The following is a 25823-nucleotide window of genomic DNA, read 5'->3' as shown; positions in this document are numbered from 1 at the left end:
TCCGATGACTGCCGGGGCCGGGAGTGATGGGAGGTTCTGCCGAGAAAGACGTTCCAGGAAAGGGAGCGATCTGCGGTCCCGTCCAATAGTCGAGCCAAATTAGGCTTAGCTCGCGATAAGCGATGATGATTCCACTGCCCCGGTCTCACGATCGGCAGGAAGGGAAATGAGCAGGACGCAGGAACGAGCAGATACGAACACTAGCTATACCCCACCTTCTCGCTCTCAGCTCCAAGTTGGATGAAAAAAAGAACGAAGAAAAAAAAAAAAGAAAAAAAGGATCATAAAAAACACGTCCACCTGAAAAGAAAGGGTAAGCAAAACACCCACCTGAAGTGGGCGGTGTTACGTGTCAAATGAAGAAGAAAAATATTAATCTATATCGTCTCCGGATGCGGGTGTGGCGCCGCTCCTGCGACGAGACATAAATGGACTGGCTTCCTCCATAATGTAGGAGAACTTCCCTACTCAGGGTCACACCTCCCGCCTCCCGTTGGTATTCATCAGGTTCTCGCAAGGATGATGCTGATTTCCCTTTTCTCGTTGCTTTTAGCGGCGTTCGCAGCTGCGGATACGTGTGAGATCATCGACTCTACAACAGAGATCGAGATTCATAGGCGTTTCGAGCTAGCCTACACGGTCGAACAGAGCGAGTACTGGTCCACTGCGTGCAGCGCGCTGAAGCCATCCTGCGTCCTATATCCAACCAATGCGGATGAAGTGGCTCAGATCGTCAATATTCTAAAAACCAACGACGAGGTATTCGCCATTAAGTCCGGCGGTCACAACCCCAACGATTACTTCTCTAGTGTCGACGGCGGGCCCCTTATTTCGACTGAACAGCTCAATGAGGTAACGCTGGATCGTAAAGCGAGGACTGTTCGGGTTGGCCCCGGAAATCGCTGGGAGGATGTCCTCGGCGCCCTCGACGGGACTGGGCTCGTGGTGGTAGGAGGCCGCGTGGGGAATGTCGGTGTTGGAGGGTTCCTTCTTGGAGGTAACGTGAACCAATGGCTACTGCGATGTAGCCCCCAAACCTCAACCCATACAGCTCGGGCATTTCTCGTCATTCAGAATAGGAGGCATACTAACTACGGGCAGGTGGCTTAAGCTTTCTGAGCGCCCAATACGGGTGGGCTGCCAATTCCATCTTGGAGTATGAAGTTGTCCTTGCCAACGGCACAATCGTCACGGCATCCCGCACCCAAAATTCAGATCTATTTTCCGTCCTCCGCGGGGGTGGCAATAATTACGGAATTGTCACTTCGTTCCTCCTACAAGCCTACCCTCAAGGCGACATTTGGGGAGGAACGATGGTCTTCCTAGACAATGAGAAGACGGCATCCGCTTTGCTGAAGGCTGTTCGTGATTTCACCGAGTATTGCGATGACGAGAAGGCCGGCTTGATCCTAACTTCTGTGAGAGCTGTCGGACTGCTCGATATCTGGGTCATGTTTGCATTCTACGACGGACCGACCGTTCCCTCCGACGTCTTCGCCAACTTCACCTCCGTTGGCCCATTCCTGAACACGTGCAAGACCCAGGCGTACAGCGCTCTTCTGACAGGCAACAACGCCGCCGTTGTGAAGGGGAGCATCTACAATATCGGCACTGAGACGATGCCTCTCCCGAATTCAACACATGGAACCGAGGTCATGGAAACCATTCACCGCCACTGGCGTGGTATTAGTGGGAGCGTGCAATCGGTTCCGGGTGTGATTGCCAACATTGCCTACCAACCTTTCCCCAAGAAGATGGCTCGTATCGCGCGGGCCAAGGGTGGCGATTTGCTGGATCTGGACGATGACGTTGATCGCATCATTATTGAGCTGAACTACAGCCACTGGTTCAAGCTGAACAGGGACAAGATTGACAAAGCAATGATGCGAACGTATGAGGGCATCAATACACTTGTTCAAGGGTTCCAGGCGAGCGGAAAGCTTCCCAACGCATACCTTCCTTTGTTTATGAATGACGGGTATTACCGACAAGACATCTTTGGTCGGTTGAGGGCGACTCAGCGGGAACTTGCTCAATCCGTTGCCCAGAGCGTTGATGCGGAAGGAATGTGGAAGAAGAGAACTGGAGGTTTTAAGCCTTGATTTGAAATTAATACTTTAATGCTCTATTAATTACTACACCCCACTTTAATACAAATCCCTTCACTAGCGCTAGAAACCCTCTCCAGAGGTATTCACTCAAGAATGGACCAGCTTCAAGTAGACCTGCTGAGTCTTCCGTATATATAAGTGCGCCCACCATTATTTTTCTTCATCAGTCGGCATGTCTGGAGAAATAGACGATAATTCTTTATCGACTGATGTATTCCCTTACCTGATATAATGGCGCCTTACTTCATATAGTGGTGATGGCCCAAACCGACCAGTCCCATCTGTCTCGGCGTTTAAAAGATGGGTGGTTGGACTTTCTGGAACCACGCGAGATTCTGATCAACATAGTCTCGTACTCACTGTCTCCTCTTCCAGCCGTTCCGCTACTTGTCTCTACTTTCATTTGTTGGCATTTTGTGGTGGATACCGTTATAGAATCATCCCCACATCAGATCTCTCCCGATAATTCCGCATGTGGGCGGAATTAGCCTCACGTTGATTGATGGTGCGACTATAATGATATAATCCAGAGAAAATCTCGTCGAAGCTGGCCCGGCCCGGAAGCAACTTCACCAGTGTCACCACTATCCCTGCCGCATTTACATGACCTATTACTTTTGAGAGGAGTATTTGAGAAGATTGTCCTGTGCTCCTAAAGTGCAACCAATGCGAGGATATTAGTACTGAACGTCACTCAAGCCGAGTGCTAGAGTCTCTACTAAATCCGCACACCACCTCTAGCTAGGCTTTTCAAAGGTTACACCTAGCTCTCCTGCAGAAACCGGAATACACCACGGCATCATCCGATCCGTTCAGGTACGTCAATTCGATTGGGCCATAAAACTAGTAGAGTCACTAGCTTCGATAAGCTAGGTTGACTATTCGAAGAGGCCCGCCTGTCTCAAGTGGCCCTGTATGTTCTCGAGATCGCCGCCCTCTTCTATTCCCAATCAATACGTGCCGAGAGTGGTGAAGCTAGAAACCTTAGTCATCCTTTTGGGAGACCGCGACGTCTTCGTCGTAGCATTAGCATACAATTATGTACGTGTCAAGTGGAAGACATCCTAATACCATTACTCTGTCAACGGCTGAACTTGAAAAGAACCATAACACCGTGACAGTCTACAGAATGTGAATCTGGGCACCAACACCTCTTTTTGTTACTGCCACCAGAACTCGGATGCATATTGTGGATCTACTGACTCTTTCTGTCCTCGCCTCACAGTCGGCCAATAATATTCAACATTCAAACTACCCTTTGACCATGACCAGCTTAGCACCGAATTGAATCCTTCTGCAGATCGCAGTCCTTGGCATATCCATAATCGCAGCAGCCTCCATTCTTGTTACACTCGTACACGTGGTTCCAGCCCCCTCCACTTCCTAGCTTCGTGACGACAAAATCATTTCCCCTCCAACAAAGGCCGCAGTACTGCCCCTGGGGTACCTTTTGGCACTTGCAGCCGTTATTCTTGCAGGCTCGCTTCTCGAGGTCTCGGTCTTGGAGGGGGGCGACTTGGGCCTCCGGGTTGACGGCCATCCTCTCGCGGACGAGAAGGTCGCGAGTTTCTTTGTCCGTGTCAAGACCCAGGACAGAGGCTGAGGCGAGGGTGAGGAGAGAGAGGGCGAGGAGGAGCTTCATTGTGGGAATTGTGGAAGAATTCTCTAGGAGATGTTTGAGGAGGAGGGTTGTATGACAATGATGCACTTGGAGCTTGGAGAGTTGGAGGGCCTTGGGGACAGTTGAAGCTCGGGGAATGTCATGGCTTTATATAGACGGTCCTCGTCCACTCGCCATGGTGATTCACTGCCCCTCCCAACGACGAGAGCTATAAGGCGGCCAATACGTATGACCCTAGGTCTCCCTCATCCGTATGATGAACGCCAGAAACGCACATAGCTGCCGACCAGGCCCCTGAGGAGCAGAAGCGTAGTTCGGGTAATACGGAATCTATATTTTCAACCTAAAAAAAGCACGAATCGACGGGTTTCCCCGGTAAATAAACAGATTCTCAAGTATCCGATGATAAGTAATTAGACAAATAAAAAGAATCATATACACACCATAACCGATGTGGCCTACCAACGCTCTAGAATTTAACCGTTCTTTATATGTCTATCCCTTCCCTCGGAGAGTCAACTACCCAGATTGATTACGTTGCAGCCCACCAGGTGATTCCCCGCTCGTTTCTGCAGGCTTCCACTGATGGAGGCGGCTCGAGATTGCAAAGGGCTGAACGTTCTCCCGGGCTTACGATTTCGAAGTACAAGGCCTCAGAAAGAAGGTGTAGTTTTTCTTTGAATTGATGGGGTGGAAGTTGCGCGATGGATGCACAATATATTGGACGGGTGGTGCGCGAGAAATTTATATCAAAGTTAGAGTTGGCCCGATGCGAGTCGTACGAGCCTCTCTACAGGAGTTCATTTTGCCGGGGCGTCCTTAGGCCCACGGCTGGAGGCTAGCTTTGGAGCTTCCACGAAGTTTCGTCATCTACGGAGACAAGGGTTCGATTATTTCATAGGGGTTGGCGAGACACTAAATCGATTCTTCACTCACTCTGCCGTTTGGGTGCTGTCTTTGAAACTGAAACCTCTGGTCGCCTCACGCCAGCGGTAGAATAGGATACCCCTGCTCATAAAGCCAGCTGTCCGTAAACGGCAAAGGTGAGGGTGAGGCCAAATCCGGGGAAGTGAACATATGACAGCCATTAACGGTATTAGTCAATCGGCCTCTCTCGTATTCTCTCTTAATTAAACCCGCTGCATTGTTATTATTGCCCATTTGAGGAGCGATGGGTGTATATCCCAAGAGTTCTAATGTAGCTGATCACCGCTCCGCTGAGATTATGCTCCGAGCTGGGTATCATATGTATCGATACATGCAAGCCGGGAGGCCGCTTTGGTGTGTAAGGGGGAACTTGTCCGATGGCGAGCTTGTTGGAAAGGAAATACTCAACACGCCAGAATCCTCTGCAACCTCCTGCTTCAGTTCACCACCCAGTGTATTCGTGTCACCTTGAATGTGATCCGAAGTCGTTACATCCCGAAAGTAAGCTTCCCCTCTCGTGTCTTCCACGATGCAGTCCCCCAGACATGCTGGCTGTTGGTATCAGGAGGTGCAAATCTAGTTCAGATGTCAGTCCTGACTCCACTGCAGTGGAGGGACCGCTGAAAGGCGTCCCACCGCCCTACCTGGCAAAGAGTCCTACTCAGTGACAGACTGAAGAAGCTGTCGGCTTTTAGGATCTCAGCATGTCATGCACGTACCGAATTCCTTCGATTGCATCCCTTAGTCACCTATTTTGACAGTTTTTGACTCCCTCATCCTCTGCAGAGTCGGTCGGTTTACTGCAGACCTGGAGCACACCTTCTCGGGTGTCGAGTTGCTCTGGTTACTAAATAACTCCACTTGGCGGCGAGGATGAAGAGTTGCATCATGCAGCGGCGATGGAGGTTCGTAATGCGTATCTCTAGAGAGCAAATCAGCAAGAGAGCGTTAGTAATCGTCAGCATGTCCATGCCATCTGCTCGGATACATGAGACTGTTGGTTCTATTATCGTCGGGGATTTTTGTTTCAACTATGACTACAGCTAATAACAGTCTGATGCAGGATGCGCATGCAAAGATGGAAGGCATCACCATTCGCTCTTCTCGTATCAGGAGTCTGTAACATTTTTAACGGTATTTTCCACCATCTGCCCATCCATTATCTTCATTGCCTAATCGCGTGCATTTACGCTGCATCTCAATATGTGGTCGCATTCGGAAAATTCTGCAAATCATTCATCACTGTCATCCCCAGGTTCCATCCCAAACATGCGTTTAAGAACTGTCCAGCAAGAATCTCTCTTGTAATGGAGAGGCAGAGCAACCCGAACTGCACCGTTCGGCGGCTTCTGCTCCTCCTTAATAGAAATAGGCCACTGACCACAGTACACCCACTCCAGGCTCGGTAGCACCGTTGCATACTCCTCGGCCTCGTGAAGCATGCGGTTGCGGTGGTAACGCTCCCAGAGCTCTGGGTGATCAGGCTCGGGAGGGCCACCGCGGCGACGATGACGAATAGTTGTAAGCAAAGAAGAGTTAATCCCGCCCAGCTCCAGGCGATCGAGAGCAAGTTCACGTTGGGCGGGCGTTAATTCTATATGAAGGTAGCGCTCATAGTACGCTTCAAGATGAGTAGATATTTCGAGACCGGGAGCCACATACGTGTCCCGTGAAAAGGCGAGTCTTTTCAACATTGGTAATCCCCTTAGAGCCCAACGCATCGCGTCATGGTCAATCAACCACTGGTGGCGCCATCCTCGGGACTCGCCCGCGCTTAGGCTCAGCTGCTCCAGGGCCCCAAGGGACCCGATTACCGCCAGCGATTCTACAGGTATAGAGGCAATGTTGGGCCTTGTGGCTTCGTCCGTCCCTGGTCCAGCCCATGACAATGAGAGGGAGGTGAGGTTTGACCATCTGCCACTCGTTAGGAGTGGGACCACAAGGGAACTCATGAGTTCTGGAGAGGCCTGGCCGACCGAGAGCTTTTTGGCGTGCGAATTCCGAGAGATGAAGTTGACGACTTCTAGCGAAGTCGCGAGGTCTGGGTGGCGGTAAAATTGAGGTACGACGAGCGTCTCGAGGTTGGGAAGGGTTTGACATGTCGAGATAGCATTCTTAAAATAATCCTCTGTTCCAATCGGCAAGGCGATCTGTTTTAATGGGGCAGCGAAAAAAGAACGCCATCCCATCTCATCGAATGCACATACAGTCGCCGAGAGATCGAGGTACTCGAGATTCGCGAACATCATTGGTTCGCAACCGAATGAAAGCAGCCTTTCGGCAAGCATAGGGCCAATGGTCAGGCGCTCCAGTGTCGCTCTGCACCTCTTCAGAAGACTAGCCAGAAGAGGCGACACGCTTTCAGCCTGCTTAGCCTTGTGGAGCCCCCTTTGGCAGAGCTCGGCGTCGAAGTAAAGCGACTTCAAAGGGACCGAGACCGGTGTTAGTGGCGGCCTGAGAAGGTAGGCACCTCCTATATGGGCCGTGGAAAGCTTAAGGTGACGTATCGACAAATTTGTGACGATCCTGAAGAAGTCCTCTTCTAGGCACACCCCATCGTACCATGATACCGCCTCAAGGTTGGGCATTGCGTATTCTATAGCCGCTAGTAGAGGAGCTCGGTATTTGGTGAGATACTTTTCGAGTGCCTTTTCTCCCAGTTCAATAATCTGCTCAGGGGTGATGTGGCAGCTTGGGACACGAGCTCGGAGGACGTCGAAGAAGTCTTGGTGGAACTCGGCGACTTTACTCGGGTGGGAGTGGACCGTGAGTGTGCGAATACATGGTCCGATGAATGTTGGGCTCACAACATTGTTCAGAATGATGCCCGGACTTTGCCTAATGCGAGCCTCCCTCTCGAGACTGTGCAAAAGATGCCATGAAGTTTGGCTGTAGTCTAGGCATAGATCGGCGTACTGGCATGAGCCAGCCAGTTGCCTACAGTCCCTGCTCACCTGTGCTAGTTTTGCGAGGGTAGGCTTGTCATCCGCAATGAAATCTATAATGCTGGCTAAGATCTCAAGCGGTAGACTGAAAAGCGGACTAGTTGAAGTGACGGGCCGTCCTTCCTTGACCTCGGGAAGCAGCAGCGGTAGCCGCTTGTATTTCACTTTGCCAAAGGTGTCTGTCTCAAGACACAAGGATTGGGCGTGAACGAGAACGGAAAGGTCGTGTCCGGTCATGGCTTCAAGGGTTTGAGATGGAAGGATCGCGGTCGGCGGTGAAAGAGTTGAGAACAAACAGTCTGCGCTGGGTCCAGTGCAGTGAAACGCGGTGAGGATGGACAGATAAATGGCCCGATTTCGGAGCGTTGCGTGATGTGATACTGGTGACGCTAGGACCACTCCAAGGGGAACTTCCCATGCCTCCTCCCAAGTTTCGGTCAAGCATTCTGCCAGCTGCCACTCCATCACTGCAGTCTACCCATTCCTCAGTAAATAACCGAGAAGTTAATTAGGTGTTGGGTCTGATGAGTGGACCATTCTCTTTGTGGCGCTCAAGCGTAGGATGTCGTGCAGTGTATGTCAAGAGCACGGTTACATACCATTAAACCCGGGCTTTCGTCGCCATCAAGGTGAGAAACATTCTCTAGACCGGGCCAGGCTCTGCCATTCTAATCATTCTTCTTCGAAGAGTAGCTTTTGTCTTCTCGGCAGATGCTAGAAGCAAGGGTAAAAGGGAGAAGGGGGAAAAAAAGGAGAGAGAGAGAAAAGATCGCCCTGGACACGTAGCCCAACTTTCCGAGCGCCCCAATTGACCCGCCAGGCGATTGGTCGCAGTGTTGGTGCTTGAGCTGCTCAGCTAAAATTGCTCGAGCAAGGTGCAGAGGGCGCTCCTTCCCTTGGGCTTAGCACTTGACGAATTTAGAAAGAAAATTAAGTTGATTAGAGGGTAAGCTAGCACACTAATGATTCTGTGAGAGATGGACTCGGCGAGGCAATTACAATCGATTTGGGGACATCAAATATGTGTGCCACCCCAGACCTTTCTCTATGAACCTTAGGCCTGTCTAATTCCTCTCAGCCAAATTCCAGCTCTCACTGTTGTCCCCTGGGCAATATCAAAATCTTGCTGGAGGGCCAAATCTGACGCCGCAAGCACATCACCAAGGCCCACTTCAACCGCACCTATTTCTTCCTCCTTGTCCATCAGGGCGATTCTCACCGGAGGGCCGGGAACCATTCCTGCCTTGATCTCAACATTGAAAGCCTGGTCAAAGGAAGGATTTTCAATGTCGGAGCCAGGGGCATCGCTCTTAATCGCGGTGCGGAAAACCTGTTCCCCCCAAGAAACTTTCACGCTCGGCTTCAGTTCTTGCCTTCTCCCTTTGATACCAAATGCTGAGGCCACCAGGACTGTCAAGAGTCCGCATATGCCGGATCCCTGTTCAGAAAAGCTAGTTGCATCAGGTACGAAGCGGAAAAACTGTCCACTAAGCGTAACCTTGGCATCTGTAGGCTGGTCTTCGTGGTTCAGATTTATCTCCTGCTTGCCACCGTCAAGGAGGAGCTGTTTTACGGTCGTAGATCCAACTCCAAGGTTGTCATCCGAGACGGTGTCGTCATCCTTGACATCGAGTTCAATGACCTGTTCGATATCGCTGACCAGGAAATCGTGAGTCTCGTTCCACTCAGGGTGGCGGTCGTTTTTAATCGTTGACGTTTGCCACTGGTCCTGTGGCGAGACGATAACTTTGACGAAGCAGTCAGGAACGTCGTGCACCAGTTTCTTGAGTATATTCCGCGTCTTTTTCTCTTCGCCGAAATTTTGGCCACTCTCGATGGTCAGGCGCAGGACACCAAGCGGGTGTTGGTATGTTTTGAAGTAGTCGTTATTGGAATCGAGCTTGACAAGGAACCGTTTCGGCAGCACGGCCATGGAGGAGATTATGCTGAGCGCTATTTTGCGCACAGCACGATCCACGAGCCCGATGTTCCCAATGCCACCTGCGTCAGTAAAATCTAGATGAAGTCGTGGCGGGCTGATGAAAGCGACTTGGGCGGCCCCGATCTGATGATGGAACGAGTCAGTCTCAACTCACAGCGAGAGAGTGAAGGAAAGAATCTCTTACCAGAGGAATGACATTGGTCAAAGGGCAAAGGAGGATGGAGAGTTTGCCATTCAGTTTGACATGTTGCACTCCCTAGACAAAAAGCTGTTTAGCTCAGGTTCGCGCAGCCATAGGTGAACCACGGAAACTTACAATTTTCGGAAGCTTCTCAGCATTCAGCTCAATATCACACACCCCATCCCAGTCAAGGTCCATGACTAACTTGATGCCTCCGGCATCTGTCTTGTGAACATCGATGTTGACGAAATGGATCGGCACTTTGCCGAAATCGATCTTCGTGAATCGGAGGGAGTTGAGCGGAGGAGGCAGCATGCTGGCGAGCATTGGCTCGGCAGCGTCTTTGATTATTCGGCTGCCGGCGACACAAATGTTTGGCCATAACTGAACGATGAGTGCGTTCAAAAACCCTGTGTTTGCTAATTAACATTCCATACGGAAGGCAAAGTCAAGCCAATGAAAAGTGTACTTGCCAGGGGATTCAGTCCCATCTAGGGCGGTAAGTGACTCTACGAAAGACGTCATTTTGGGCTGGGCTGCCTTCAATATTCGCTCCGAAGCAATATTATTATCAAGGATGGAAGAGATCGGTGTATTTGACCATCTGCTTTAAGGTTTGGTTCACGATCTCCTCTCCTGCGAGATGATCGGGTTGGAAGATGTTGGGCAGATGCGGGGTTACATGCGCGCCAAGGACCTAGCACAAATCAGGGGTTCAGCTGTAAAATGTACAGGGAGAGGCATCGCCATTTCTCCTCCCAACATGTCATCGTCGAACTTGGAAGTTTTATATTCCAATTGGTCTGAAGAGGAGGAGATTAAGGACTCTACGATGGCCAATGTTTTTGGAATCCGGCTCCTAGCATGTTGAGGAATAAACGTTGGAGTTTTTAATCCCTGAGACCTCAGAGATGAGCTCTTCTCGTGTCGGCACCTTTCGGGAGGGGCGGGCGTGATGGTCCATGCCAACCCACATCGGGAAAAAAGCAGTCCCAGGTAGGTACCCCTGATGTGTATCTCCAGAGTACGGAAGCATCAGTGCCTTCGACAAATAAAGGAGTGAAGGAAGGAAAATGCCTCGGAAGCGTTCAAATTGTCAGACCATTTTCGAAGGGAAAAAAAAAAAAAAAAAAAAAAAAAAAAAAAAGGTCAATGAATTCGGACTTGGTGGCAAAAAGGCGATGGGTTCGGATTCGGGCCGGTGGTTATTATAAGAGAAAAAGGCAGCTTAAGCGATTGATCAAAATATGCAGCATGTTGATGGAGCTTCGCTATCACTTATGGGACAAGGACCACACACTTGCCGATACCTGTGTGTTCCTAAGCCACTTCAAGGCCATGCGACCATTGCTCTAGCTCGAACTTCTTTACATCGACGAAGTGTTTGCCTCTGGGGAATAGTCCTCGGTCCAACATTTTGACAAAGTGGATAATGTCTTCCTTCTCGCCCATTAGTTTACCTATCCGACGTCTAGTTAGGATACCATAGGTTGGAGTATCATGCGTCGTACAGTTCCGGGCCACCTACCTTGCAGCGTGATGCTATTGCTCAGGACTTCTCTAACCCAAATGTTGGGTGTAGCACCCATCAGACTGACCCTCCCATTACGGAGGAGGGCTGGTATAGCACCCCGAATATGGGTCGACGTGGCGGCAGTCTTTAGCGTATTAAAATCCAGCACAGCATCCACGAGGCCGAAGACTTTCAACGCAGCTGCATCTTTGCCTTCATCCCAACTCATGACTACAATCTCGATATCGGCTCCTTGGTTCCCGTTTCTAAGATGCTGCTTAAATCGGCTAGCCTCTCTTCATTTCGTCCCATGGCAATCACTCTCGCGCCCCATCGCGAGGGCGACCTGCACACCGGCCCCACTGTAAGCTCCTGTCGCCGGGCGCACAAAGATCGTCTCACCGGGCTCGAGCCCAATGTCCCTTAGACCAGCGTATGGGGCGAGCAGATGCGTCATGTACACAAGATCGTGCAGCGAGTATCTCAAGTCTTTGCATAACCGAGTCTCATCGAGCGGAGTGCAGTTCTCCAGCGGCACCTTGGCGAATTGCGCAAAGGTCCCAGAGTCCCGCCACACATCCCGCATCAGCTTTCTGCTGCCGCCTCTGAAACCTTCGTGGATCGCCATCAAGAAAAGAGAGTCCGGGTCGTCGCGGGAGCGGACCACACAGTCGACATACACTGCGGTATCCGGCCCAACCGTGGCTATGTGGCCAATCTCGCTGTAACCGCCAATTAAGGGTCGATCCCCATTGCAGACCTCCCGATGGAATGGCAGTACGCCAGCCGTGGCGATACGGACGATGGCGCTGCCGAACTCCGCCTGCGGTGTCGATAAAGCTTTGACCTAGAAACCAGAGAATCGGTCCTCAATCACGGGAGCATGGCAGTGGAGTGGGGTGATAGATCCATGACGAAGGCCGCACATCATCAGTAATGTTGGGCTCAAATTCAATCCTGCGGCAATTCGAACCCTTCTGTTGTCTTTTGCTCGGTGGTGTTGGGGGAAGAGAGAAAAGGAGCCGGACAATGCCATGAAATATACCTCAACAGGCCGTAGTGCCGCTCGCAGGGCAGGCACATACCGGTAGATAGAGTCTCGTTACATAAGTTTAGAAGGCTATTTATATATCAGTCAATTTACTAATTGCGTGATTCTACGCCACCCCTCTTTAGGGATGGCGATGGGGACTCGGCACCTGGAGGGCGACACTGAATGACCATCAGGCAGGCATCTCCAGTAGGAAAAGCTCCGTGCCTCACCATGCATCAAGTCAGAGCTGAGTAAACATGAGTTTCTGGGCACCCGTAAATGCCTCCTCTAGTTCTTGAGAACATCGATCTATCGACGGTCTGCGCAGTCACGCCTCACGGCCCCGAACTTCATCACCATAGTGCTTTCCATAAAGGTTACACCGATTTCTGAGAACTAAATATGTTTTTTTTTTTTTTTTTTTTTTTTTTTTTTTTTATGTTGGTATTCAAGACACATACTTTCTTTGTCTTTACTTCTGGATAACTTTAATACAAGGCCTGAGATAAAGGAGGCCTGGGCCATTCTCCGACATCACTGTTGAATATACCCACTACTGCCTAAAGCGCCGAGGGTAGTGGGGCTCTGGACTGAACCCTGCGCACGAGATAATTAATTTCTTTTCACATCGGCTACTTGATGATCTTGGAGAAGAGTGGGAAACAAACGAAAATTAGTTGACTGGAGCGGCCGTCTACACGGACCGCTAACAGCCAAATGCTAAAGAAAAAGGTGTGCAGGCAAAAGGAGGAGTGGGTGCTATTCTACCACGAAGTTGAGAACGGCTCAAAACTCCACTTTCTTCTGTTTGCGATTAAAAGAACAGGATATGGATAACAGCGAGCAGGCGCAGGATTATAAGGATAAGAAGGAAAATGTAGAGCGTGGGCGCTTAGGCAGCAGACTTCCCAGATTCCATATTCTTGGCGTTAATATCCTCCTCGTGTTCAGCGAGACGAACCTCCTTCTCCACTTGCTCGAGGTCGATGTGGGCAACAGCGTCATCACCATCAAAAATGCGAGCAATCTCCTCCAGAGTAGGGCCCTTGGTCTCAACATAGAAGAACCAGACGAACACAAGCTCAAGGAAGTCCCAGAGAGTGTAGAACAACATGAAGTTCCAGTGGTTGGGAAGGTTGTTCCAGGCCAACAAGTTGGTCTGGTTACCAAGAGCAAGGATAGCCTGAATAGTGATATTCAGAATCATCATGCCCTTAGCACGGAGACGGAAGGGAAGAATCTCCAAAGCGTAAGCGACCAAGAGGCCAGAAAAGCCGATATCATAGAAGATACCGAAGAACCAGATGAAGACGATCTGGGCATAGCCGGAGCTAGTGTTGGTTTCGTCCGAGTTCTCGTAGACAGCACCAGTAATTGTCCAGCATACAAACGAAACTACCATACCGGTGATGGCAGACAGGAACAGGGGCCGACGGCCGAGCTTATCAACGGTCAAAGCAGCGCCAATGGAGACGATCAGATCCAGGATGGTCTTGCCTGCGGTGAGCTGTGAAGGAGGGTATGCATGTTAGCAATTGAATGGCTCTCCCAATTGATTGGTCTGGTATTTAGGCAAGAAGAGAATGGAGACGTTTCAACTACTTACAGCAAGCTTCTGGTTCTGTTGCTTAATACCGGCATTAGAGTAGATGTCATCGATGTAGTTGGAGAAAAGAGCATTTCCGGAATACTGCGAGATGATACCCAGGGAGATAACAATAGCAAGTCGCCATCGGTTACCCTTGGTGCGCAAGAAATCAAGATAGCTGGAGTTGCGGTTGGCCTGGGTCTCCATAAGGATAGTCTCCTTGATTTCACGGAACTCAAACTGGACAGTAGAATTGCTAGCATCACCACCAGCATGGTGTCTCACGAGGACGTTGAAGGCCTGATCAGGCTTATCCTTGCTGATGAGGAAACGAGGGGATTCGGGAATCCACCAGACGCCACAGAGTTGGAAAATGGAAGGGAAGGCCTGGATAAGAGTAATAGACCTCCAGCTCCAGTCGTTGGAAATTTGGGCAGTGCCCCAGCCGATGACGGAGACGACTGTCATCAAAGGAAAAGATTAGCATCATACTTGGGATGACTGCGTTGATCCGGAGTCTACTCACTCAGCGAGCCCAAGTTCCAAAGACAATTGTATACGGCAGTGAGAGGGCCACGGTGCTGGGGATGGCAGATCTCGGTGAGCAGCAGCGGCGAACACATCTGAGCGGGGGAATTTCCGAAGCCGAGCAAGAAACGACCAGCCAACCACACTGTAGGTAAAGCAATAACGTTAGTTTCTCTTGTCACCGTGCGTGCCTGTAATTATTATCGCACAGGGTCTCTGCTGTCGAGCTTGGACATCCTGAGGCCTGGTTTACGATCCTGGGGAACAGGGAAGGACCGTCCGCGTAGGAGGCAACTTACTTCCGTATCCGTTGGTGAAGGCGGAGACAAAAGCACCAACAATCATGATTGTGCAGCCAATCATGATAGTAGGCTTACGGCCCAGAAGATCGGCCATGTAGGGGGTGATGAAGAAGGAGATGATGGACCCAATGTTGAACATGTTGACCATGATGCCGAGAAGGTTCTCGTCCTTCTGCCATTCGCCCTTGTCATCCCGGGTGAAGACGCTGTGGTGTTCCTCGAAGTATTCCTTAAACTTGTCCATCTGCTGAGCAGCGTTCATCAACATGCCGTCGTAACCCGTCGTGGCCGAAGCGATGAGGAGGAAGACGCTCATGAGATAGAGCTTCCGGAGATGCGGCTCCTTGGTCCACTTCACCCTCTCGAATTGAGGGGCGTCGCCGCGAGCGGCATTGGCGGCGTCACCGCCGGCGTTTGCGATGGCGACCATCTTCGGCTATGGCTCCCGGTGGTGAGACTCGAGAAGGGGGTTGACCTGGGGGAGGGCCGAATGCCTTGGGGTATGATGAAAGAAAAAGAATTGAGGTATCTCAGGCCACAAGGTGAAAAAGAACAAGAGCACAGAATGGATGCAGAGACCTCTGGGACGGGAGGTATAGAAATATATACCCCAAATTTCCAACAGACCAAGCTGTCCTGGTAAGCTCGGTTACTCGATGCAATGGGTGCAGTGCGGTGCTGAGGCCGAAGGCTGGAGGATAAAAGCAAAAAAAGATATTGAGAATTATATACCCAAGGGAGCGGCTGGATATATAGTTGTAGATCTATGAGACCCTGGGTCTGGTCCCGTCCCAAGGAGCACCGCACATTAACCCTCGACCATCCATCCATCGACCCTGTCGTGTGGGTTTGGGGGTACATTTGATGTGGCGGAACGGCCTAGTACCACATGGGGCGATCCGGAGCGCAAAATACAACTCCGTGACAGGGTCGACAGGTACGAAATACAGTTAAGCATTGATGAGCTGCCATTGCTAGCCATAGTGGGGAAAATTGGGGTATCCAAACTGGGAAGACGGAAGGATGGGCCGAACGAACCTGAGGGCGGCAGGGGGGAAAATTCGAGGTGACACTGGCACTGGTCCGGTCGCACTTCGCAGCTTACAGCAATGAAGTTGTATCAATCCATCAATCGCGTTGGCACACACCACCTCCATGCCTGCAATCTGCCCCCCGGACCACCAATTGTTTGTCATCCATGCACATCAAAATGACAAGATCACACCCCCCCACCCCCTGGCTCCTTCCCCGCCTCTCTTTTTCCCCATCCCCTGGTCTCTGCCCCATTCATGCTTCCCGCCTGCCTCGCGCCGCGTGGTTTGATCTCCTATGTTAGTTTACTTGCGTAATTGGGCGTGCTTCGTACTTGGATGAGAGGGTTACTGAGTAGATTAGTTATGTCGCCCAGTACGAAGTACACTTTGCAGTACAGTGTTAGTCTTTCTCGTACTGGTTCTCGCTGCCCCTCTCTCCCATCGCACCAATGCCTTATTATCCGTTCGACGGGTTAGTCGTTGTGGGGAGAGGAGGGATCCGGGTGAAGCTGGTGCGGGCGAACTAGTCGTCAAGAACCGGGTCGGCAAAAAGCAGGATTGCAGGGGTACGAGAGCGGCAAATAGGACGAAAGCGCACGCGTATTCCGTCCCCAAGTTCGCCCGACATGAAGCCGTGTCAATATTTCGCCGTTAGTCAACAGAGGGAGGGAGGGGGGAAATGGAAAACGGACCGCACCCTCAGAGTTGGACGACACCCAGTGTCTGCCCTCTCTCAGCTCGCAGCACATCTGGAACTGGAAGTGATCCAGCTCCCATTGGCCTTGCCTGTTTCCCTGTTTCTCGGCGCGTCGGACCCATCTTCCAAGCGGTCTTTGGTCGCAGCGCTCATTCCATTAATTGTTCACTTAATGTTTCGTAGTCAGCAAGATGAAGTGCTCGTCATCTTGGTCATCGGAATAAACCCCCTGCACGGAAGACATTTTTATTTTACCTCCACCCGGAACAACTGATAATTGGAAGGGTTACCAAGCATGAAAATTCTAATTGGGTCCGAAAATACCTGATGTAATTTTTATGATCTGCTGAGTCTGCGTGCTATATTTTCTTGCCTCCCTCCTTAACAAGCAATCTACTCATAATTACCTTTGTAATTTGCATCTTTGGGCTTGGAAACACGGTTGTGTCCGCTGTTTGTACTTGTACTAAGCAAGGGAATGTTGGATGGGCGGAACCGACGAGGCAAGGCGAGACTAGAAGGAAAAAAAAAAAAAAAGAAAAGAAAGGCAGCTGACCTTCTCTCCCGACCCTCGTCCAATTGCGGAAACCATGTTTCGAACGACGCTCTGATGGAGATTGGTTTGCAAGGCTTCCGCGAGGGCAAGGGAAGACGGAGCTCTTCTCCGACAACAGTTGGACGCGTTGCAGTTTTGGGACACACACAGCGAGTTACCTAAGCTTGGCTCGGCCCCGAAAGCCGTGGAGCGCGTTACATCGTGGAGAGACAGCGCAAGGTTTTTTTGGAGGTACCCTGGCTCCTCCGAGATTGGCTCCCCCGCCAACACGGGTCGCTTCGCCGTTAAAGTAGCCCCTTAACTAAGCTGCAGGAAGTCTCAAAGGCTTCGGCCCACCAACAGATTGGCTTATTAAGGGTGAATTGATCCGGAATCTCGTTCGAATTAGCCAATGTTGTACCACGCCGGCTTGACCGTTCCTGTGCTTATTATTGCCACCCCTCCCTCTTCTGGCATGAAGCAGGAAGTAATACGTAGTACTCACCCAGCTCCTGCTTCAACTTCTGGTTATTTGTAGGTGAGGAAAGCAACAAGAATACCAATAGCTACTCATCGGTGTGGTGATGAGAGGAGTTCTAGGCTTTTAGATGTGGGTGAGTTCCATGGGCCTCTCCATTGATGTCTCTCCTACGGAACAAGTAAAAATCAAAGCAAGGGTGGTTTCTTACTTCGCACTGAACGTCGACGATTCATCAATGGTAGAATGGGGTCATGAGGTTGGATCAGGTACGTTGTAGTGAGAGCGTGCCAGATTCTAGAGAATTCTAGGACGAGACGTCCGGCTCGAAGAGGTCATGATCGTGGAGAGGCACAACCCCAGCACTTACCCCAATCCGGCCCGGTCAACGAGACGGCAAGGCCCATTAATACGTCACAATACGCTTCTCCGTAGACCGAGAATGGGGCAACAGAGAGAGTCGGCATGAGACTAGCATATCCGGCCGTCTGGTAAAAATGAAAACGAGAAATTTATAGCATGGAGACCATTGCCAAAAACGGATCAGATCGATCCCAGGACCCATCTCCGATGTACATTGTCAGGAGTCTCGGCTCTGGAAAAAATGAGCAGCCACATTTACGGCGTGGTTTGGTGCTTTTCCGTACGCGCCACTCCATTCCTACAAGCAGTACGAACTGCGGGGTGAAGGCAAAGACAACCAACATCAATCGAATCACACCTCGGCTGGCCATAATGCCTTTTTTTTTTTTTTTTTTTTTTTTTTTTTTTTTTCAGGGTTTAACGGCACAGACCTACACAGACCTTGCAGCGGCCAACGCCCAGAGGAGGTGCCCGCCAAGTGCAGCCCGTGAATTGTCACGAGATGGGATGCCACACCTTATTTAGCGTCGTACTTTAAAGTATTTCCGCCTATGCCCACTCATGGATGCCATCCAATCTGATATTTAATGCACCAGTCATGCACAGACTTTCCCACACCCCTTGTCACGCCTCCTTCTGTTTATTGAGGGGTACAATTTTACCGTGAAGCACCTCGTTGGTTGGGTCCGGCCTCGCCCAAGCATCATCTATTGTTCCCAAGTCTCCACATCCCATACTTAGCAATTGTTGGAATCCATTTGATAAACTCGATGCTACAACGAACAGGCCATAAAACTGCTCCTTATGGGTGCTAGGCTGATTTTGCCCTTTTCCTACATTGGGTGTCGGCCCTGGGATTATCCCGAGGTACTACCCGAGTCAATTCTGCCGGTTCCTGGCGTTTCTGTTGGTTGCTTGCATCGAACGACCGATGCCCCGCTTTGATGAGAAACCGTACATCTAACAGTGGTAAACGACGGGTTGTTCCTCTCGCAGCAGGGTCCAAACCAGGGACATCGCCGTGTGGGGATGATTATACTATTAGAGTTAAGTCGTACTGCCCAGTCTGCGTCTGATACAGCCGTCTACTGCTACACAAGACATTCTAACGAGGATGCATGCAACGCAATCAATGAAGCACATAGAGGTGTGCATTTCCATGGTATATGGCATTTCCATGCCGTTCTGGATCGACGGTCGACGCGGGTCCTGTGACGCCAGACAACTGTCCTGCCTTCTCAAACTGGTGAGGATCCTACCATGAGACACTACTCGGTTCGTTCAACCTTCTGTTGCTAAAGCGGACGTAGAAGATCTTATCTGCTGCGGAGGTTGGGTTTATTACTACTTGCATGGCATTCCACGACGCCTGCAGTTTGCCATTGCAACGTTTTCAGGGCGGGCAACTTAGATAGCCTCACTCTATTCGGCTTCGAGAATGCATCCTTTTAGCTCAGCCCTCAGCTCCCAAATTGACGCTTCTGCTCAGGGTTGGCTGTGCCGAGGGAGCTTGATGTAGCACGTCGCAGAAATGAAGGTCTAGAGCTAGGATCCAATTCTAGCACCTCCTCCAAATCTCCTGCATCATTGCCCACTATGCAGTCTTTCGAAGCAAGTATAGAACTTGGTATATAAAGCCCATCTTCCTTATTTACGCCTTACTATGAATATTCCCCGCCAGTGCTACCGTTGCTCCCCAAGGCGCTCGGGACGGGACCTCGCTCAACCAGCTCGATGAGCGTCAACTGCCAAGGCGAATGATATCTAATTCTACGCCCACCCACCGCTCCTGCAATGGGAAAGCGGAGCACACTTATTCCGTAGCCCTAGTGGCTGTAACGCCGCGGTTATTTCCTGTTAGGATGCTCAATCTAAGACAGTAACTACTACTGGTAGATAGTGAGGCAAACGACCCCGATTTACTTCGACCCTACTAACCCCCGTAGGTTGATAAACACCGAGGGCACCATCGCCGTACTGGAAGGATGGACGGTTTGTCTCTCATATGCATTCTACCAAATGACATAGGGACTTCCGTCTATACCCTTGATGTAGAAAATATTCTGGATTTATATTTGAACTCGATTAGAAAATCGTATTATTTACGTCTTTAGGTTCTCATTGATGTATTCCACCTACTGAAGGAGGGCTTTCTAAGCACTTATATCTCTATCTTGCCGTGAAGTTCTCTCGGAATTTGTTGCTCGATCGGAGAGTAACAGTGGATGAAAAGCCAAAACACATCATTGCATTCTGTTGGTAATAGTAGGGCAGTAGTAACTCCAACTCCGATTTCCACGAATCTTGAACCGGCTCTGTCATATGAAGTTGGTCTCAAATATTTGCATAGCTCCGTGACACCGAATCGAATCTGTCTACCTCTGCAATCAAGATACATTGTTGAATGAGTCAATCGCCGTCTCCCAAGAAAACCCAGTGGGAAGGGAGGGAGGGGAGAGAACAGATAGCTTCCCATACTCGGGGAGGAAAACGGGGATGGGGGCGGTGGACAAGTGTGCCGCCATTTCATGACTCGCCATTTACGCGTAAAAGCTTGCTATGAAGCTGGAGGCCGTGGACTGTGACGGTGTAGTTTTTGCTACTAACCAACTTATTGAGCTCGTTTATTCTCGAGTATGGCTGAACCTCCTTAGAACGCGGTGAGGCCTCTGCATCGTCAGGTTAGGCACGACAGCAACCTCTAGCAAGCGATGTTGCTGTAGAGATGACTTCCAAATGCCTAGCCTAAGCTCAGTCGGGAGGATTGGGAACCGCTCGAGCGAGACATTTTCGGCGTGGTGGTTGGACAGGTTGATAATCTGCAGATGCTGCGGAAGAGTAGACGCCATGATGCTAGTCGAGCGTTAACAGGCTAAAAAATAAAAAATAAAAATAAAAATAAAAATAAAAATAAAAATAAAAATAAAAATAAAAATAAATTAAAAATTAAAAAAGAAAGTAAAGAAGAAGAAGAAGAAAGAGAAGAAGAAGAAAAAGAAGAAGAAGAAGAAAGAAAAGAGGTATTCGGGTGGAAATAATAATAACTATTGGGGAGCAGGACCAGGCACTCCGCGGTCACTGTGGCTGCTGGATCGAAACCCTTTGGCAAGAAATTACGACCATGTGAATAGGCCGGCCAATTGCATCGGTTGATGGAGCTGCTTTGCTATGCATTGAGGGAGTTGGGCCTCAATGCTCTCCGGCACAAACCTCAGTGCCAGCATGTCGGGCCTCAATCCAGATTGGCCGGCTGGCGCAACACCGGTTGAGGCGAACTGATGAAGCCCAGCAGTCCTGCCATTCTCATCCCGTTAAAGCCAAATCGCCCAAGAGTAATACTTGGAAATCAGGGCGCAGTCGATTGAAATGAGTCGCGAGGTCGGCTCATGCAATTGTATTAAGATGAAAACAACTGAAAATTGGGGGAAGGAGGAAAAGAAATTAGGAGAATAGGCCAAATTATCTAAGTGGCTCAAAGATTTACGGGCCTTCCTTCGCAGCACTGCCCTTGGTTTCAGCAATTCGCAATGGATGGCAATACTCTAAATCGCAGGAATTGGGCCTACGGAGCACAGCCGAAGGTTAAACAAGACTCGGCTTCCGGCGAGATGGTGGTGCAAGCGATGAAGCCTGCCACAATCCACGAGGCACCTGGGTACATCCTCGATGCTGGTGTCATACTCCCCCGACTCACCTGTGCGGCGTCTTGGACCTATGGGTTGTCCCGAATGACAGGGTGCTGAGGATCAGTATCGCCAGTGTAGATCCAGCTTGGCCTGCCCAGATTAGTTTACCGTCACTGCCTCATTCCAACATCGCCACGGCCCAAGCGAGGCATACGAGCCTCAAAGTTCCTGTCCTGGCGTCTCTGTTGAGCCTCTGCTTTCCCTTTGTTAGGGTGGTAAACACTTCCCGGACCACCCTTGCCGGAGACCCGACATAGAGATCACGCTTACTGGGGTGGTTGGGCTTGCTGCTACGTGCGCATACGCAGGCGTTGTCGGTGGTACCAGTAATGCTGGTGGTGGTTGGAGAGGGACAGTCTTTTGTTCTTCCCCTTTCTTACAACAGAGATGACCCAACATGGAGCCTCATCAAGACTCTGAAGGCCCCTGATGAGAGGGTCCATGAAGAACTTTGCGACATCAGAGATACCTTCATCGCGGCGTTGGTGATGACGAAGTTGGGCATTTAATCGCCCACTGCGTAACAACAACGTACCATCCGCCCTAAAATGAACAAGCATCAATATTTTGATCCTGTAGAAAACGATTTGGTGATGTCGGAGAGTCAAGACTAAATCCACACACAACTAAGGGCAAACCTGCCTTAGTTCCTGACCATGCTCATGACCGGGAATTAAGCCCGCGTTGATTCGTCTCAGGCGGTGATAACTCTGCCTACGCTAAAATGTGTTTCTACGTCCCCTGCAGTGCAGCTCGGGCTGGGCCCCCACGGTCGTTATGCAGTTGTACAGTTAAATAAGATGAGGGCATATCTATCCGTGGATTCCCTGCCATCCGTGCGTCCACTCTCCGTCTGTGGACGCCTTAAGTCGTGGCCGGGCCTACATTTGCTTCAACTTTGATATTGCCTTGCTCAATCTCCTTTGTAAGCTCCTCGAGACGACTAGCCTTCTTGCGGGTGTTCCAAGCCGCAACGCCCGAGTCAAAAACGTCGTCCATCTCTTCAAGGGTGTATCCCTAGATTACGTTAACCAAAACATATACATAACAATTCCTAGATGCAGCGTAGCTTACCTTCGTCTCATATGCAGCAAAGAACATATGGAAGAAAGCGAGCCCGTTAACTAGGAGCGACGCTGTTAGCCTCAATTCTGGGCTTTTGGTTGAAAAGGGGTTGTATCCATTCGCCTTACAAGTCGCGAAGATATAGTACATCTTATAGCTGGATGAGGGAAACGTGGGTTAGCAGAAAATCATCTAGTCCGATGACCCCGAGAAAGATGCAGAGTCTCGTCGCGCCAGTCTACTCAAGACTGAATCAGAGAGCTAGATCCCAAAACTCACTTGATATTCCAAACTAATGGCAACCGTCAGCGATGAGATTATTGCCTCCAGTGCGAGATTGAACTTACGGAGAGGTGGAACAGCGAAGGCTAGTACCATGTTGCAGAACCAGTTTGTTGCGGTCGAGAGCGAAACAGCCTTGGCTCTGATCTTGCTTGGGAAAATCTCGGCGGGGTATGTCCAGGACGTTGGCCCCCATGTCGTGGCAAAGGTGGCGACGAACAAGTACGAGCATGCGACAACCGCCTTGGAGACTGCCGGCTTCCCATTAACTATCCAACTAATGTCCTTGTTTTGGTCCGTTTGAGTCTCCTCGGTGTTTGGCTGACCATAATGCTGTTGTAAAGCACCTACGTGGGAGCTCGTCAGTGATTGCAGCTGAATATTGACAAACGAAGAGAGCTCTGGGAAACCAACTCACCAGAGATGAATAGCCACGACATCATCAGAAACGCGCCGATGATAAGCGGTGGTCGACGGCCCCACCTGTCGAGGAACAGTATTGCAGGAAGAGTGAGAAGAACATTGATAATATACTGAATCGAAGCTGTCAACAGAGGAGAGGCGATTTGGGCTCCTTCCATAATGTAAACGATATAATCTGGAGTTGTTTTAGTGTTTAATAATTTTCTTTCTATAGTTTTAGCTCCAAACCTTGGCAGCACTTTGGGGGGTACTTACACATCATGATATTCATTCCACAAAGTTGACTCCAGGCCTGAATGGACATGCCTAGCACAACGCGTTTAAGCATTCGTCGATTGGTCAGAGCCTTCCAGCTAGAAGCAGCATCCTCACGCTCAAATCGAAGTGCCTCTTGGATCTCCTGATATTGAGCGAGAACTTTGGGATGACTTGTGCTTCCCCCACCGTGGAGCTGGCCTAGTACAGTAAGGGCCTCTTCCCACCGATCTTTTGAGGCAAGCCACCGCGGACTGTAGGGACAGAAGAACAAGGCGATGAGGAGAACCAGAGCTGGGACCATTTGGACACCCCAGGGAATTCGAAAGGCTGCTGTGGGCTGCTGAGGGTCGTCAGGACCGCCGCCGATTCCCTGGGCTGCTCCATATTGGATAAAATATTGTATCAAGATTCCCCAAGTGATAGCCCATTGTTGCAAGCTAGCCATATGCGGTTAATAAAAATAGGATAAAAATAGGTCGGGAAATTTGAGCGCCGGAGATGCACTTGTTTAGCGGTGCCCTTACCTCACAACGCGCCCGCGGATCTCTTTAGGCGCAATCTCAGACTGGTAAACTGGCACAATCGAAGAGGCAATCCCGACGCAGAGACCCGCAATTACCCTCCCAGCACAGAGCATGCCGACGTTTTGGGCCGCGCACTGAATGATGGACCCGATAATCCATAGCACACATGAAATTTGCAGTGCTATCTTTCGCGAGAACTTGTCCGCAATGAAAGAGCTAGCCAAGGCGCCGACGAGAGATCCAGCGGGCATGGCACAGGTAATGCCACCCTGGGTGTAAGACTTGGGGTTCCCAAAATATCTCTTGTAAGCTTGAGTGCCTAGGACACCGCTCATGGAGCTGATGTCGAAGCCAAACAAACCGCCGCCTACACGCCTCGTTAATTACCACGATAGTTAATCGGAGTATGCTGCTGTCGACCGGCTGGGACAACTTACCGATGGCGGCGATCGAACAGATGACGTAGACGTTGTTAAACTGGAGCATGTCTCCGAGAAGGAACTGACTGGCATTCAAGGGGTCATTGATTCGCGAGAGAGGCATAGAACTCACGAACAGAGCATAGTCACACATTTAATGTACTCGGAGGCGATCAAATGATCGACCACCATCAACAGTAACGTTGCACATTGATTACTTGACCTGAGCCTACAATCCTGGTGTCTTCATCGGCAAGGATCCCCGCCCTGCCAACCGGATAAAAAATGTCAACGCTATTCGCGCTCCAGTTAGATTCCAGGACATGAGCCGGCATATCAAATTGAATGTATAAGCCTGCGTGTTAATTGGCTGGGTTCTCGAGAAGAGCATGTCACAAACCCCAGCATGTCGTGTTGTATGCCGGGACAGGCCGTGGTAGGGCCGTAGGATGGCCCGTCTTCTCCACCGAGCTCGGGCAATCGTACTTCGTTTATGTTACGCCGTGCCCCGAATTTGCATAGCCAGATGACCCGGGGGCATTGATAGTTCCTGCTTTTCTGGGTCAGTGGTGTCACACATCTTTGATAAATGAAAACCCTCTCTTTATGAGGAAACAATTCCAGGTCGTTCGTCAGTGTCCACTGTCTGGGATAGGCACATCGCCTTCAACAGACTGCACATGTGGGATATCAAGAGGGAGCAATGCAAGCCCGCGCCGTCGGTATTACGGAGATGCGGGGTTGTTGCGGGGTGAGAACTTCATTGATTGTGAATGTGAGTGGCGTCAGGTGTCTGCTTCTCCGACCCTAGTATAGACAATCCTAGAAATGGTTGTGAGTCGCTGATGGTTTCATCGATGCGACACTGAGCATGACGTTGAAGGTTTGGGAGTAGGACTGGTAGTGCCGTTATTTATTGGTTTGGTTGCCCTGGGATTCTCGACCCGATGTCTGGATAGAATATACCGGGCATCTCGCAATCGCATGGAAGCCATTGAGGGCCATACGAGACAGCTGATGAAAAGGCCTCGCTCTCGACTAATAGGGAGGCCACTGCAAGAGATGATGAACCCTCTGGGAGTCAAGGACTCATGACTTGTCCCTTTGCCAACGGCACTGTGCCACTAAGGCCCATCTACTTGAATGAAAGTTTCTGGGTCAATAAATCCTCTGTCCGAGATAATATACTTGGCGAGTTTTCAATAGCCCCCTCAATGGATAGATACATTTTGATGTTAAGACCTCTACTGTTTCTTTAAACACATTAGAAATAACTTCGCTGCCGATGGTTGATGAGGAAAGAGTCGGCGACTCAACATCTATATTCTACTGTTGGTTTTTTTTTTTTTTTTTTTTTTTTTTTTTTTT

General features: G+C 50.2%; 5 protein-coding genes and 1 pseudogene across 5 annotated transcripts; 1 reads left to right on the top strand and 5 right to left on the bottom strand.

The window, feature by feature from the left end:
* Positions 1-519: 519 nt before the first annotated feature.
* On the top strand, positions 520-2102 carry SAPIO_CDS8764 (FAD binding domain-containing protein; the record flags this gene model as incomplete). The annotated part of the gene is made up of 2 exons (XM_016790332.1): positions 520-997; positions 1102-2102. 2 exons carry the CDS (start codon positions 520-522, stop codon positions 2100-2102), a joined length of 1479 nt encoding a protein of 492 aa, XP_016639635.1.
* A 1282-nt stretch (positions 2103-3384) lies between these two features.
* Positions 3385-3753, bottom strand: SAPIO_CDS8763 (annotated as a pseudogene; the record flags this gene model as incomplete).
* A 2138-nt stretch (positions 3754-5891) lies between these two features.
* On the bottom strand, positions 5892-7841 carry SAPIO_CDS8762 (uncharacterized protein; the record flags this gene model as incomplete). The annotated part of the gene is made up of 2 exons (XM_016790331.1): positions 5892-6809; positions 6867-7841. The coding sequence occupies 2 exons, from the start codon at positions 7839-7841 to the stop codon at positions 5892-5894; spliced, it is 1893 nt and encodes a 630-aa protein (XP_016639634.1).
* Positions 7842-8658: 817 nt separating this feature from the next.
* On the bottom strand, positions 8659-10054 carry SAPIO_CDS8761 (Uncharacterized protein; the record flags this gene model as incomplete). The annotated part of the gene is made up of 3 exons (XM_016790330.1): positions 8659-9669; positions 9731-9802; positions 9863-10054. 3 exons carry the CDS (start codon positions 10052-10054, stop codon positions 8659-8661), a joined length of 1275 nt encoding a protein of 424 aa, XP_016639633.1.
* A 993-nt stretch (positions 10055-11047) lies between these two features.
* Positions 11048-15121, bottom strand: SAPIO_CDS8760 (uncharacterized protein; the record flags this gene model as incomplete). The annotated part of the gene is made up of 7 exons (XM_016790329.1): positions 11048-11187; positions 11256-11514; positions 11587-12087; positions 13235-13780; positions 13880-14322; positions 14388-14534; positions 14689-15121. 7 exons carry the CDS (start codon positions 15119-15121, stop codon positions 11048-11050), a joined length of 2469 nt encoding a protein of 822 aa, XP_016639632.1.
* Positions 15122-22348: 7227 nt separating this feature from the next.
* SAPIO_CDS8759 (uncharacterized protein) lies at positions 22349-24522 on the bottom strand (the record flags this gene model as incomplete). The annotated part of the gene is made up of 9 exons (XM_016790328.1): positions 22349-22501; positions 22559-22608; positions 22678-22706; positions 22829-22841; positions 22897-23178; positions 23250-23429; positions 23510-23949; positions 24037-24403; positions 24474-24522. The coding sequence occupies 9 exons, from the start codon at positions 24520-24522 to the stop codon at positions 22349-22351; spliced, it is 1563 nt and encodes a 520-aa protein (XP_016639631.1).
* Between the last annotated feature and the right edge of the window lie 1301 nt (positions 24523-25823).

Source organism: Scedosporium apiospermum, assembly GCF_000732125.1.
Source record: "Scedosporium apiospermum strain IHEM 14462 chromosome Unknown SEQ_SAPIO_0132, whole genome shotgun sequence".
NCBI classification, from domain to species: Eukaryota; Fungi; Ascomycota; class Sordariomycetes; order Microascales; family Microascaceae; genus Scedosporium; species Scedosporium apiospermum.
The sequence above is the reverse complement of the archived record's forward strand: the minus strand, read 5'-3'. Positions and strand labels throughout refer to the sequence as shown.